Source organism: Glycine soja, chromosome 3, assembly GCF_004193775.1.
Source record: "Glycine soja cultivar W05 chromosome 3, ASM419377v2, whole genome shotgun sequence".
NCBI classification, from domain to species: domain Eukaryota; kingdom Viridiplantae; phylum Streptophyta; class Magnoliopsida; order Fabales; family Fabaceae; genus Glycine; species Glycine soja.
In genome coordinates this window covers 5831177-5844354 of record NC_041004.1, presented here as the reverse complement: position 1 = coordinate 5844354, position 13178 = coordinate 5831177, and the positions used below count along the sequence as shown (strand labels likewise).

Sequence of the window (13178 nt, the reverse complement as noted above, 5' to 3'; positions counted from 1 at the left end):
CAAATAAAAGGAGATAAAAACCTAGGAAGGTAGTTTGTTTCCCACGGTTACTCTGTATTAACAAATTACATATGTAAATATATTGTAGCCACATTTAATAGCCAGCTGACCCACTCAGGCATCCCCAAAATATGTGACTCGAAGGAGGGACGAATTCAGAAAATCATAGAAGGGGTTTGGATTTATTTTATTTTATTTTTACTTTACGGTGAGTTTGATTTGAAAAAAATAAAATAGGTGTGAAATGAATTGAGATGAAAAGAGGTGAAATATTTAAATTAAAGTAGAGTGTAGAGATATGTGACTCACCAATTTTTAAAAATTTCATCTCAAATACAATTAAGTGTAAATCAACCAAACACTACCTTAATTAATTATTTAAATATTTAACTTCTAGAAAATAAATATTTAATAAACAATGAATTTTATAAAATTATTTATTAGTTTTACGAAAAATTATATTTTAATTTTATTCAAATGATATAAAAAAGAAATACGTGCATTTATAATTTATACTGATTTTTTATTTTAAATTTTGGAAGATTTTTTGGGTCTCACAAACATAGTAATAATTGAATAGACAATAATCTTAATCTCACAATAAAAAAGAAGAACAAACTCATTAAATATAATAATGCCTAAAAGTCTTTAAATTTTATAACAAGTATATTTAATATATTCTTAATAATAATTAATTTTAACACTTAAATATATTGATAGATAAATGAGACTTATAATAATATAAAAGCATAGTTAACCAAGATAATAACAATTGATAAAAAAAAGTTCATATAAATGTCATTATTATTATATCTATTAATTAATAAACATATATGTTTGGGTTAGATTATAGTTAGTAATGACAAATGTTATTAAAAAGATATTATATTAAAAATTTTAGTATAAAATCAATGATAATATATTTTATTATTATTTTTTAATTAATATATACTTTGAGCAAGCAGGGACCTCAGCCCCCTCCCCCTAAATCCGTCACTTGACTGGAAGCTCCTTAACTTAATAAGGACTTAAGGTTGCTATTTCTTACTTTTCATTACATTCTGAAATACAATTTATATTCCATAAGTCATTTTCAAAATAAAAAAAATAATAGTGGGAGTGCAAGTAATACATGCACCACTTGTTAAACATCAATCCATGATGGAACTAACTTATTGTAATATTTAATATTTAATTATTTCAGAATACAATTTGCGTTTCAAAAAGTTATTTCTGAAATACAATAAAAAGTACAAGAAACAACAGCGGACAGTATTGCAAGTAATACATTCCACTTGATAAACTCAATGTCATGTAGGTAAGCTATTGTAAAATTTAATATTTAATATTTTTTTACTCCCTAAAGTGATTTATGAATTGTGTAATATTAATTAAGTGGATAATGATAAATGAATTATTTTATGATGGGGTATTGATTAAATTAATTTTTAAATAATTAAATACTTTAATTTTTATGTATTAAAGTTTTGTAATTATATATAAGCGTGTATTCTGTAATTTTTTTCATTAAGTTTTGGAACCTTTTACCTTTTTTTTTTTCATCTAGTGGAAACCTTGTTGCATTATTAAGTATGGGAAAAAATGATTATACTCTTTATTTGATTTAGTTTGTTCAATTCATATACGTATATTATCATGATGATCAGTTTTTTCTTACTCTTTATTTTATTGTAGCGTGTATGACCAACTGAACGTGGCATAAAGGCATATATTAGCTCTCATTCATGGACTCCATCATGCATGAAATTTCTAGCAATTATTAACATTGCTTTTGAAGTTGATTTTTCAACTATTAAATTAATCAAACATGTGTTTTTGCCGTGCTTTCCGTTATAGGATGATGTGGAAGGTTCAGTCAAGATAAGTTCTTTTTTTTTTTTAAATGAATAGTCAAGAAAGTTATTATATATAATATTCAAATAATATATTTGTAAAAAATAATGGGTCTTAACTATTTTTTTTTATATAAGAAAAAGCATGTTCTAGAAGTTTACTTTTCAGCTCAGCTGTACAAAGTTTACCTTGGACATATATTCAACTCAGTGGCTGACCATTTTGCTTAGCAAGGTTTATCAAGGGATCCTTTCCCTTTGCACATATTGCAACAAGAATATCCGTACTAAATAAAGAATCTTTTAAATTTATTTCAATAATTTTTTGGTAAAAATTATCAAAATATAGATACATTTATTTTTTGATATATTATTTCAACATATTTTTCATTATTAAGTGATATATTTTCGTGATGATTAAATCAAATAAAGAATGTGAGTAAAATAAATCAAATAAAAAATGAGTCAATATAATTTGGTGGGTTAATCATTCATACTAACCACTACGGGCGTTATACAATGGTCTGAGCCTGATCGACAAATCCAAAACTTGATATAAAATATGGGGACATGCTAGGTGCACCCAGCAACATTGCTGGTGCACCCAGCAATTAGGTGAATGGGCAAAATTGCCCTTGCATTAAAAAAGATAATTTTTTCTTCCGGAAGAAGGTTCTTCCGGAAAGCTTCCGGAAGAAGGTTCTTCCGGAAGCTTTCCGGAAGAACCTTCTTCCGGAAGAACAATTTGTGTTCTTTCGGAAGAACCTTCTTCCGGAAACTTTCCGGAAGAACTTTTTTTCGGAAGAACCTTCTTCCGGAAGAACAATTTGTGCTCTATCAAAAGAACCTTTTTTCCGAAAACTTTCCGGAAGAACCTTCTTCCGGAAGCTTTCCGGAAAAACCTTCTTCCGGAAGAACAATTTGTATTCTACCGGAAGAACCTTCTTCCGGAAAGCTTCCGGAAGAAGGTTCTTCCGGTAGAACAATTTGTTCATCCGGAAGAAGGTTCTTCCGGATGAACAATTTATTCTACCGGAAGAACCTTCTTCCGGAGAAGCTTCCGGAAGAAGGTTCTTCCGGTAGAACAAATTGTTCATCCGGAAGAATCTTCTTCCGGAGAAGTTACCGGAAGAACTTCTTCCGGTAGCTTCTCCGGAAGAAGGTTCTTCCGGTAGAATAAATTGTTCTATCGGAAGAACCTTCTTCCGAAAAAATAATTATTTTTTTTAACAGGGGCAATTTTGCCCATTCACTTAATTGCTGGGTGCACCAGCAATGTTGCTGGGTGCACCTAGCATGTCCCTAAAATATGGATTAACTTAAAATAAATTTAAGGTCCAAATTAATATATTGGGTCGATTCGATCCAATCTAAACAGTTAATAATCTAATGTGCTAACTCGTAGTAGGTAGGGTCGAATCTGTTGACCAGAAAATTCAAAAATGAAAAAAATAAATGCGACCTCATAATTTATTCTCTTTTGTGATAAAATCATATAGTTTTGATAATATGATGAGCTTCTTATATAAAATTTAATAATTTCTAATTTTTAATGTATTCAAAAACACGTTTTTTAGTTCATAATGAAGGACTGAAATCATGTTATTTATGATAAATGTAGGAACGGAAGAACTACGGACCAACATTTAAAAATATTCTAAAGAACCAAAACATATTATTACCTTTAAAAATTAGTACTATATCCTTTAGATAAAAGTCTAAAAATAAATAACTTACTATTAAATTGACACTAACCTATCAAACATCAAGGAATAAAATTTAATTGGTTCAGCATAATATATAAATTATTATAATTTTTTTAATATCGATCTTCTATTCTTATGAATAAAAAAAATTGATCCATACCTACTATATAAAAAACACTGTAAAAAAAGTTAATCCAAAAAATTGATATATTAATGTTAGATCTTATTGTGTTTATGTGTGAAAAAAATATATATTTAACAAAATAATTGATATGTAAACCTAACCATAATCACACACTTTGAATAACATGAATACTTTGACAAAAAATTGACCCAAGCCTCACTGCCGATAACCTATTTTTCTTTTAAGTTTGCACATATTAGTACTTTTATGGTCGTTGAATTGGTGTACATATTAGTACTTTATTTACAAATACAACTTCTCACTTCATTTTTTTATCCCATTCTCACTTTACACTTTCATGCAAAAGACTCCCCACCCCAAGTCAACACCTACATCACCTCCTCTCCCTCTCACACACCTTTTTATATCCCTTCTCACACCCCTCTCTTCATCCGATCCCACTTTTGTTAGCCCAAAATCAAGAAACCCTTCACACAATACCCCACCACCAACCATGTCCACCAAACTACTCCTAACCCTAATCCTCATCTCTTACACCCTCTCCAATGTCATAGGAGAAGAAACGGGCTTTGTAGGCACACTACACCCCAAATCCTTAGGTCTTCACAAGAAACAAACCCTAAGCCACTTCAAATTCTACTGGCATGACATAGTGAGCAGTGGAGCCAACTCCACCTCAGCCACAATCATCCCACCACTCCCCAAATACAACACAACCACTTCCTTCGGCATGGTCAACGTCATGGACAACCCCTTGACTCTGGGCCCCGAGCTGGGCTCCAAGCTCGTGGGCCGGGCCGAGGGGTTCTATGCCCTAACCTCACAGTCCCAGATCAACTTGCTTATGGTCATGAACTTTGCCTTGTTTGAAGGGAAGTACAACGGGAGCACCATAACTATCGTGGGGAGGAACGCTGTTAGTGAAAATGAAAAGGATATTCCTGTGGTTGGTGGAAGTGGGGTTTTTAAGTTTGCTAAAGGCTATGCTCATGCCAAGACCTACTTCTTTGATCCCAAGACTGGGGATGCTACCACTGAGTACAACATCTATGTCCTCCATTACGAGTAAACCATTGATTTGCATTGCTCTCTCAAATATCATCTTTTCTCTTAAAGATTGTTTTTATTACAATAATGAAATTGTATAAGTATTCTCTAAAATATTCAATATCCATCAATTTTGTCCTTACGGTTGTATATTTTAATAATCGTAAGCGACTCATTTGAAGAATTTTTTTTCTATCAATAATTGAGAGATTATTTAGTATGATTTCTAATAATTAAGAGATTGGTTATGTAATTTTTTTTATTTAAGACTAATTATGAGAGGAAATAATACTTAGAAATGGAGTTGATGATTTATAGTGAGAGACTTGTGATTATTTTATCTTTTTGAGGGTTTTTCTTTTTGAGTTTATTTTTCTCATATTTTTGTGTTTGGTACTTGTTACAATGATATGAATAAGAATCTGATATTCTCTCTCCTGTTTAAGCAAATAATAATCTATGATATTCTCTCTCCTGTTTAAGCAAATGAAAATTAAGAATTCTAGAGAAATGATTTATTAATTTAGTACAATAACTTGTGTTCAATATATTAATTTCCCCCCTTTACAAAATTTCATGAGCTCATCATAATTATATATCACAAGTGAGATTAGTTGTGGACTAATGAATTGGAAAACACCAATTGTCTCTCATTTAAGAAAAAAAAAACACAAATGAAAGTACAAATATATGTTGAATTAGGCAACTTTTGTAACCAATCCGCATACACCAGGAATCGGTTCAATCTGCTCATGACTCTCTCCCTCCGGCTCTCACCCAAGTAAATGATATTCCCACCATCGGTATGTTAAAAAGTTCCATGCTCTCGATGAAAGCATTAAACTCCTCCATGTCACTTCTCCCCTGATTTCACTCCCCTCTTTCCCTTATCCTCTCTTCCCTAAACAGCAACAATTATATATATATATATATATATATATATATATATATATATATATATATATATATATATATATATATATGCAATGAACAGTGAAACATGAGGCACGCCTGGTCAACGAAGTTCGCTTAACCAATTCCTTATTCCTTATAGAATGGTTAATTTTTCAGAGCTATAGTAATATAACAACAGAGATAAAATATAAAATAAATTAAAATAGTTTTTAGGGAGTAAGAAATAATTTTTTTTATATTAGAAACTAAACGTAAAGTTTGATAACTTTTCAATAATAAAAACATATTTAAGTTTAAAAATGATAATAATAATAATTTGGTTTTTCTAGTTAAAAGGTAAACTAATAAGTACTGTCAATTAATCGTTGATGAAAAAAATTAATTGTTAATTTTAAATGCACATATATAAACCGTGATGTGCTAGAATATTAACCTTTTAATATCTGATCAAGAATATTAAGATTGATTTCTTACCTTTTAAATTGAGTTGTTCACTTTAAAGGAGTTAAATTAAAGAAGAAGAAAAAAACATGTACAACCCTTATATCATGTAAAAATTCACCAGTTTTAAAAGTTACTATTTATGTCTTGTAAAGTTCACTTAATTGAATTAAGAGTAAAGACGGAAGGGAAAGAATTTCTACAAAGTGATTTTTTTAATAAAATTTTCTCTAATAAATGTTAAATATAACGATTTCTCTAAAACAAAGTTTACCTATAGATACAACTACAAGTATATATTATAATGTTAAAAAAATGAATATGAATCTTTTACTGAAATATTTTTATTTAAATATATTTTAAAAAAAATTAAAATATATTTAAATAAAATGCACCGACCGTATAGCTTTTGGCTTTAATCGGGTTCGGGCTAAGACAATCAAGCCTAGACAATGCCTTGCTATGTTAAGACTTAAAAGAGTGTTGTATCTTGTTGCATTAATGTAATTTCTAACTTCAATTGTTTGTTTTTTTTTTTTTTAATGGAAGACATAGAGTGATGGAAAATTGAAAGAGGAAACTGAACATGTAGAGTGACCGTGGAAGCTTAAGATTTTTGAGTGCTTTTATGAAATTGAAATGGTATTAAAAAATTGAAATGTTGAAAGTTACAACAACTTCCAATATCACTCGAGTACTCTTGTGTCTCATACCTTTTATCTTCCCAATAAAAAATAATTTACTTTATGAAGGTGAAGATCTTCAGTTAATTTTGTTTCTATATAAAATAATAAAGTCACAAGTGGAATAGATCTGCAATAAACTAATGTTATTCGGTTGCTTATGGGTATCGGCGAAAAACAAAAATCGAACTTGCACCTGCCTGTTAAAATCATATGTACTCGATTTTTTTAGTTTTTTCTACCCGACACCCAATTTGACTCAAATCGTTCGGGTATTTCGGGTGATGGTAGAATCCGGGTTTTATGCTCACACCAAGTTTTAAGAAAGCAAAAATTCATTTAAATAAACTCAAGTACTCAACATTTCAAAAGAAAATTAACTTAAACTATAATTAAATTTTTAACAAAACTAAACTAACATTTGTCAATAAATATAATAATTAAAGAAATATCATACCATAAAAAAGAAAGAGAACCGTTCTCCTATGTAGAAAATGATGTCTCCAATCAGTAGGTAAAGTGCTTGGTCAAGACCTAGCTAGGCTAGCTGCATGGCTGTATGCCTCATTGCATGACATACAAGTGTTTTTGATATGACACCTTTATCCCACACATATATATTAACAATAAAAGGAATAAGAAATTAGAATTAATTATTTTTTTTAAAATATATTTAAATAAAAATATTTCAGTAAAAGGTTCATATTCATTTTTCAACATTATAATATAACTTGTCCAATAAATAATAAAATCATTTCGGCTCAAAAGAAGGTCGTTAAAGATTTCATGTAATTAATATAGAAACATATATTCCAATGTCATATCCTATCAAAGCAGTATGTCCAAACGTCGTTCAGCACAAGGTTCTTTAAAATAATTCACATACTCATTTGTTTCCTCAAATATAAAGTTCGAGATTATTACAGGATCCAAACACAAACAACACACATGGAATTGAGTTATCACATTCCTAACTAATAGAGAGAAACAAGACAACATGTAGATATACATATAATATAAACGAAATACAACTTACTTAAACATAGCTCATGTCATTCTACCACTTTGTTGTGTAACATCACATCATAACATAACACGTCTCATTCATTTTCACATCATTCACGTACTCAAGGATCAAAACACAATATCACTAAATCAATCAATATCGACCAATACACATGCGTTATGCAACAGATACACTAAGACTCAATATTATATGCAATGTGATACCATGTTAGTCAAAAACCTTGTCATGTGCCTAGGAGTACATGATAAGACAAACCACACACTAATACGTCAGGTCACTCTCACTAGGTAAAATCATAGAGAGACCAGTCAGGATCACGCTGTTTTGCAAGAATGCTCCAACCATGTGGGATCAGCACATGGTTAAAGGAGCACTCAAACCGAGAGTATTTACCCCCAAGGCAGACTCCGAAGAGTCTGTTAGGGCCTCTCCCTCCTGATTCAAGTCCAAACCAGAAAATATTTTAGCACAGAGACTTTATCTATGAACTGTATCAAAATACATGATTCCTCAATTATTATCAAAATAATTTTATCTTGTCAAGCTTGTGATTAAACTCATCGGGTCCCCACAGTGGTTCTCATCACAATACTCGTCGCTTTTAAATGGTCTTATAGTCATGTGATTATACGATTCATAGCTCACAACTGAGTGCACACAATATCTCAATGCACACATATATTACAAGTCAATACATACTTAATTTATCACATACATTCGGTCTCAATCACAATGGTATAATTCCAATTTAATACGTTATCACATCTCATGAATCATATACACTTTACCTATGAACTATGCAATACACACAACTACTCAATTATTTTCAAAATCATTTAAACTTGTCGGGTTCCCACAGTGAATCTCATCACAATACTCATCGCACAAAAACTCGTCGCCCTTAAATAGTTTTACAATTCTGTGATTGCACAGTTCATAACTCACAATTCAATACATACATCTCAATACACATGAATTTCACCATTCATCACAAGTTCAAGTTGTCACTTACTCACAATTTCATAATCTTAATATAATAATTTATACAAAATGCTTCTCACAACATGAGGAATAAAATCCCTCAAACAATTCCACACAATCATATCAAAATCATAGGTCAAAAACATGAAAGCATCAAGAGAACTCAAGTTTATCAACCAATTCACATCAGAACATTAATTGGTTCGTCAAACACAAAAATATTGTATTTATAATCGTAAAAGAAAATTATAATTCAATAAACATCCAAAAGTAAACCCTAATTTAATCATCTAAGGATCCCTACAGATGTTCATTCTAACCCCAATTGTGTTAAACTCATCCCTTACCTCTAAGTGGACTCACGTGTGTATTCTGGCAATGATAGTGGCATTTTTAGCAGTTTCCTAAGATTTCTAAAAAAATTTCTCTAGTTGCTCTCCTATGCATTCCTAGCGTTAAAGAGAAGGAGAAGAGATTGAAGACTTCATTTCACTATCTGCGTGCGATATGTATTTCTTCCTCCCTAAACACTAATTTGAAAATCCCAACGGTGAAGATATGTGGAAATGAATTGCAAACCAGGTGTCCAAAGTTCATGAAGATCCAACGGTTAACGAGTTCGAGATCATAATTTTATTATAACATATTTAGGTATATGCGGAAAAAAAACTACGATGCGAAGAACATTTCTCTCACCTCAAACATTATTTTGCAAATTTCAATTGTGAGATTGTTCATTTTACTTAAACAGGTTTGAGTGCATGTGAGAGAATAAGAGGGTTTTTGGAGAGAAAGAAGGGAAAACGAAATTTGAGAGGAAGAGAAAGTGTAGAGATGTATCATCAGTTTGAAAATTGACCTAATATGCCTCTATTTATAGCTAGGGTACTCTTAGCCTATTATTTACTTTATTTATTTATTTGTTTTATAAAAAATAACTTTATTGTATTTCCTATCAAATGAATAAATAAAATATCTTCCTTTTTTTTTCTTTCAAACCATTATTTTAAATAATAAATATATTTCTACTTATTTATTTAATTATAAAAATCTCATCATTTTTCTAAAACTCTATTTATTTTTAAATAAAAATCCTTTTAATTTATTTTACGAAAAAATGAGATGTTACATTCAGGATCAAGGGAACACTCACCTAATGAAAGGAAAAATAAAACAGGTAAGATTTTTTATATAAAAAATGCAGAATAATGAAAGTATATATATATATATATGTATTTCAAATTTATTCAAACCAAGTTTAGCAAGTTCAACTTCATCTCTCCCATGCAAGACACAACAACAACTCCTCAACATAATAGGCATTCTTCCAATTTCAACTTTGCACTGTGAAGAAAAACAAAGCCAAAGTTAATAATACAGATCTTTGTCAAATTCAGATTAATTACAGTAGTGTTCAAATGCCTTTCTCTTGATCTCTATGACTTTCTAGTGTGTACTCAACATCAGCACATATTGGAGCTGCATACCTTTTTATTAGACAAATAAAAAGGAATCATAGTTTGTAAGAAGTTCCCACAACAACAAAAAATGATTCGATAACAACCCTAACATATCAAAGTGACAACACCGAATTAAGGAAGAAAAAAAGCACATAAATGTCACTTGATTCTATCGATCAACCCTAAATGGAAATGAATAATAAAATGGAAACAAAGGAAAGCAAATCATAAGAGGCATAATCGGCAAAGGCAATGCCTCTGGTGAGAGCATATTTGAGGAAGTTCTAGCGGCTAGGAGAGGTGGCAGAAGGAGGAGGGAAGCAGAAGCAGCATTGATGCATAGGAATGGAAAAGAGGACACACACGCTCAGGATTTAAAAGGGAATTGGTGATAATTTTATAATTAGAGAAAATTAAAACTATGACAGTTTTAAAATCATAATAGTTTTAATTTTATCTAAATACAAAATTATCATTGTGTTATATTTTAATACGGTTTTTCATATCTGTCTTAAAATGTGTGTCATGAAAAATAATTTTTTTTAATAATATCACTATATTACGTGTTGCTTGGTGAGTTGTGTTTAAGGAACTTTTAATTAATGACAACCTATATTAATAAAGAAAATATCTTATTTTGATATTCACATTTTTTATAGTTTTATCTTCCATTAATTTATTATCTTTTTAACAATTGTTCCACTACTTTTTAGTTAATTAATTGTTTATTATTTTTTTAACGTCTAAATATTTTCTTCTTATATTTTATAATAATAATAATAATAATAATAATAATAGTAATATTGTTGTTGTTGTTACTAGTTATGTACGTATCTTTACTCGTACCGAGAAACTAGTAACTACGTGCCAAACCCGCACGTACTCCCTTGCTTCCCAACTTAATTTCCTCAATTTTCCCTCTGTAAATTCCTCCATTCATTCTCTCTATTCTCCACATTCAACTTATGTACCTATTAATTCTTCCATTCATCCTCCACATTCCAAATTCTGTATATAATAATAACAATAATCACTAAACCATGGTTACCAAATTCCTCACATTCAGCATCCTTTCCATAATTACCCTCACCTCTGTCACAGCCGAAGATGGCACAGGTATTCAAATCATTCCCTCACTCCCAAAATACAACACGACCACTTCGTTTGGTTAATTTGGTGAGAATCTTAAACCCTTTAACCTTGGGACCCGAGTTGAGCTCCAAGCAAGTGGGGAGGGCCGAAGGGCTCTACGCGTCGGCGTCGCGGACGGAGCTTAGTCTTTTGATGGTCATGAACTTCGCCCTAACCGCAGGGAAGTACAATGGCAGCACCATCACCATCATGGGGAGGAATAGGCCTCTCATGACCAAGGTTAGGGAGATGCCTGTGATTGGTGGTAGTGGGATTTTCCGGGTTGCTAGGGGATATGCCCTGGTAAAGACTCATTCTTATGATCCTTAGACCATGCAAGCTACGGTTGAGTACAACGTTTATGTTCTTCATTATTCATATGCTTAAGGTTGTAAATTGGGAGGGACAATATATATGGTTGGGTTTATGGTATGTGGTTACTAATTAATTACTATGTAATTCAATTAAACAAAAGTGTTATATTGATAATATGTGTAATAAACGTTGGCATTTAATGTTAATGCTGATTATTGGGTTTTACTTTGATAACATGTATTTTGAAGGTTGACATTTAAAGTCAACGTTGATTAGTAAATAAAATTCTAATTTTCATTAAATAACAACACTTTAGTATTGATTTGTTAAAAAGAAAAACACTTTAGTATAATTAGATTAGATGTATGTTACATGGCTATGGACTTCAATCTATAACATGGTTATATGAGATACTTTATTGGCTTCATTGTTAAACTCTCGGGGTTCTTAGTTTCCTCTTCCGGAATGCATATATAGATGCCCTCACTTGCATGTGGTGTTGCTCAGCTTTGTGTGCTTTTTTCTATAAAATTGAAAATGTGCTTTGTAGAACAAATTAATCAATTAGAGAATAATATAATCGATCATTATGCTCTATTTTCAAACAAGTATGTGCGCTGCCTAAATAATTGATATCTATTGAAGACAATCAATTATCTCGAGCTTGAGAAAATTTGAGATGTGCAGATGATCAATTAAATCGACATATAATCAATTATTATGTTTCCACTTGTGCTCAACATACTCTATGAACAAAATAATTGGTTATTCTAAGGACATGATCAGTTATCTCTGTTTCAAAGCTATAAATAACAAACTTTGAGATCATTTTACACTTCATAAATATCAGAATATTAGAAGCGATAGCCATCGCACACATATTTTATGAACAAGTTAAAAGTTCCACTTCATATAAGAAAATTTTTACCATTAAAATTTATTTGGCTTATTTTATTTTATTTTTTGATTCACGGGAAAGAAGCAAAGAAAAGTCATTGCTTTCGGCAGGAAATTGTGTACGTATGATTTCCAACGAAGATCAATCATTGTTTTCAACAGAGATATAATTCGTACCATGGTTAACAATTTTATTTTTTGAAATCCTAGTTACATATAAATTGAACTAAGACCATGCATAATATACAGGGATTAAGAGTATCAAAAACTATTAGCCAAGAAAAGAAAAGGAAGCAAATGTTAGCATGGAATTGGTGTTGGGGCAGTTTTTTTGTGACAATAAGATTTTGCCACTGTGGGTGCATTTAATAAATGAGCATATCTATGTAAAGAAATGTGTCAAAGAGAGACTACGTGTTATAGCTTGGCTTTCGAGGCCCAAGTAATCTCCCTAAAGAATAGACGAGAGCGAGAGATAGAGAGAGCGAGTAGAGTAAATGCTTCTTCTTCTTTTCATTCATAAGCGTTTCTTACATTAATTTATGAGTTATGTTACTAACAGAAAGCTAACAAACTC

General features: G+C 30.8%; 2 protein-coding genes across 2 annotated transcripts; both read left to right on the top strand.

Annotated features, from left to right (window-relative positions):
- The first annotated feature begins 4096 nt into the window (after positions 1-4096).
- On the top strand, positions 4097-5189 carry LOC114406041 (dirigent protein 22-like). Its single transcript, XM_028368585.1, has one exon. It carries the CDS (start codon positions 4198-4200, stop codon positions 4771-4773), a length of 576 nt encoding a protein of 191 aa, XP_028224386.1. The 5' UTR covers positions 4097-4197; the 3' UTR covers positions 4774-5189.
- Positions 5190-11365: 6176 nt separating this feature from the next.
- Positions 11366-11719, top strand: LOC114404866 (dirigent protein 19-like). The gene has a single exon (XM_028367607.1). It carries the CDS (start codon positions 11366-11368, stop codon positions 11717-11719), a length of 354 nt encoding a protein of 117 aa, XP_028223408.1.
- Positions 11720-13178: the final 1459 nt, after the last annotated feature.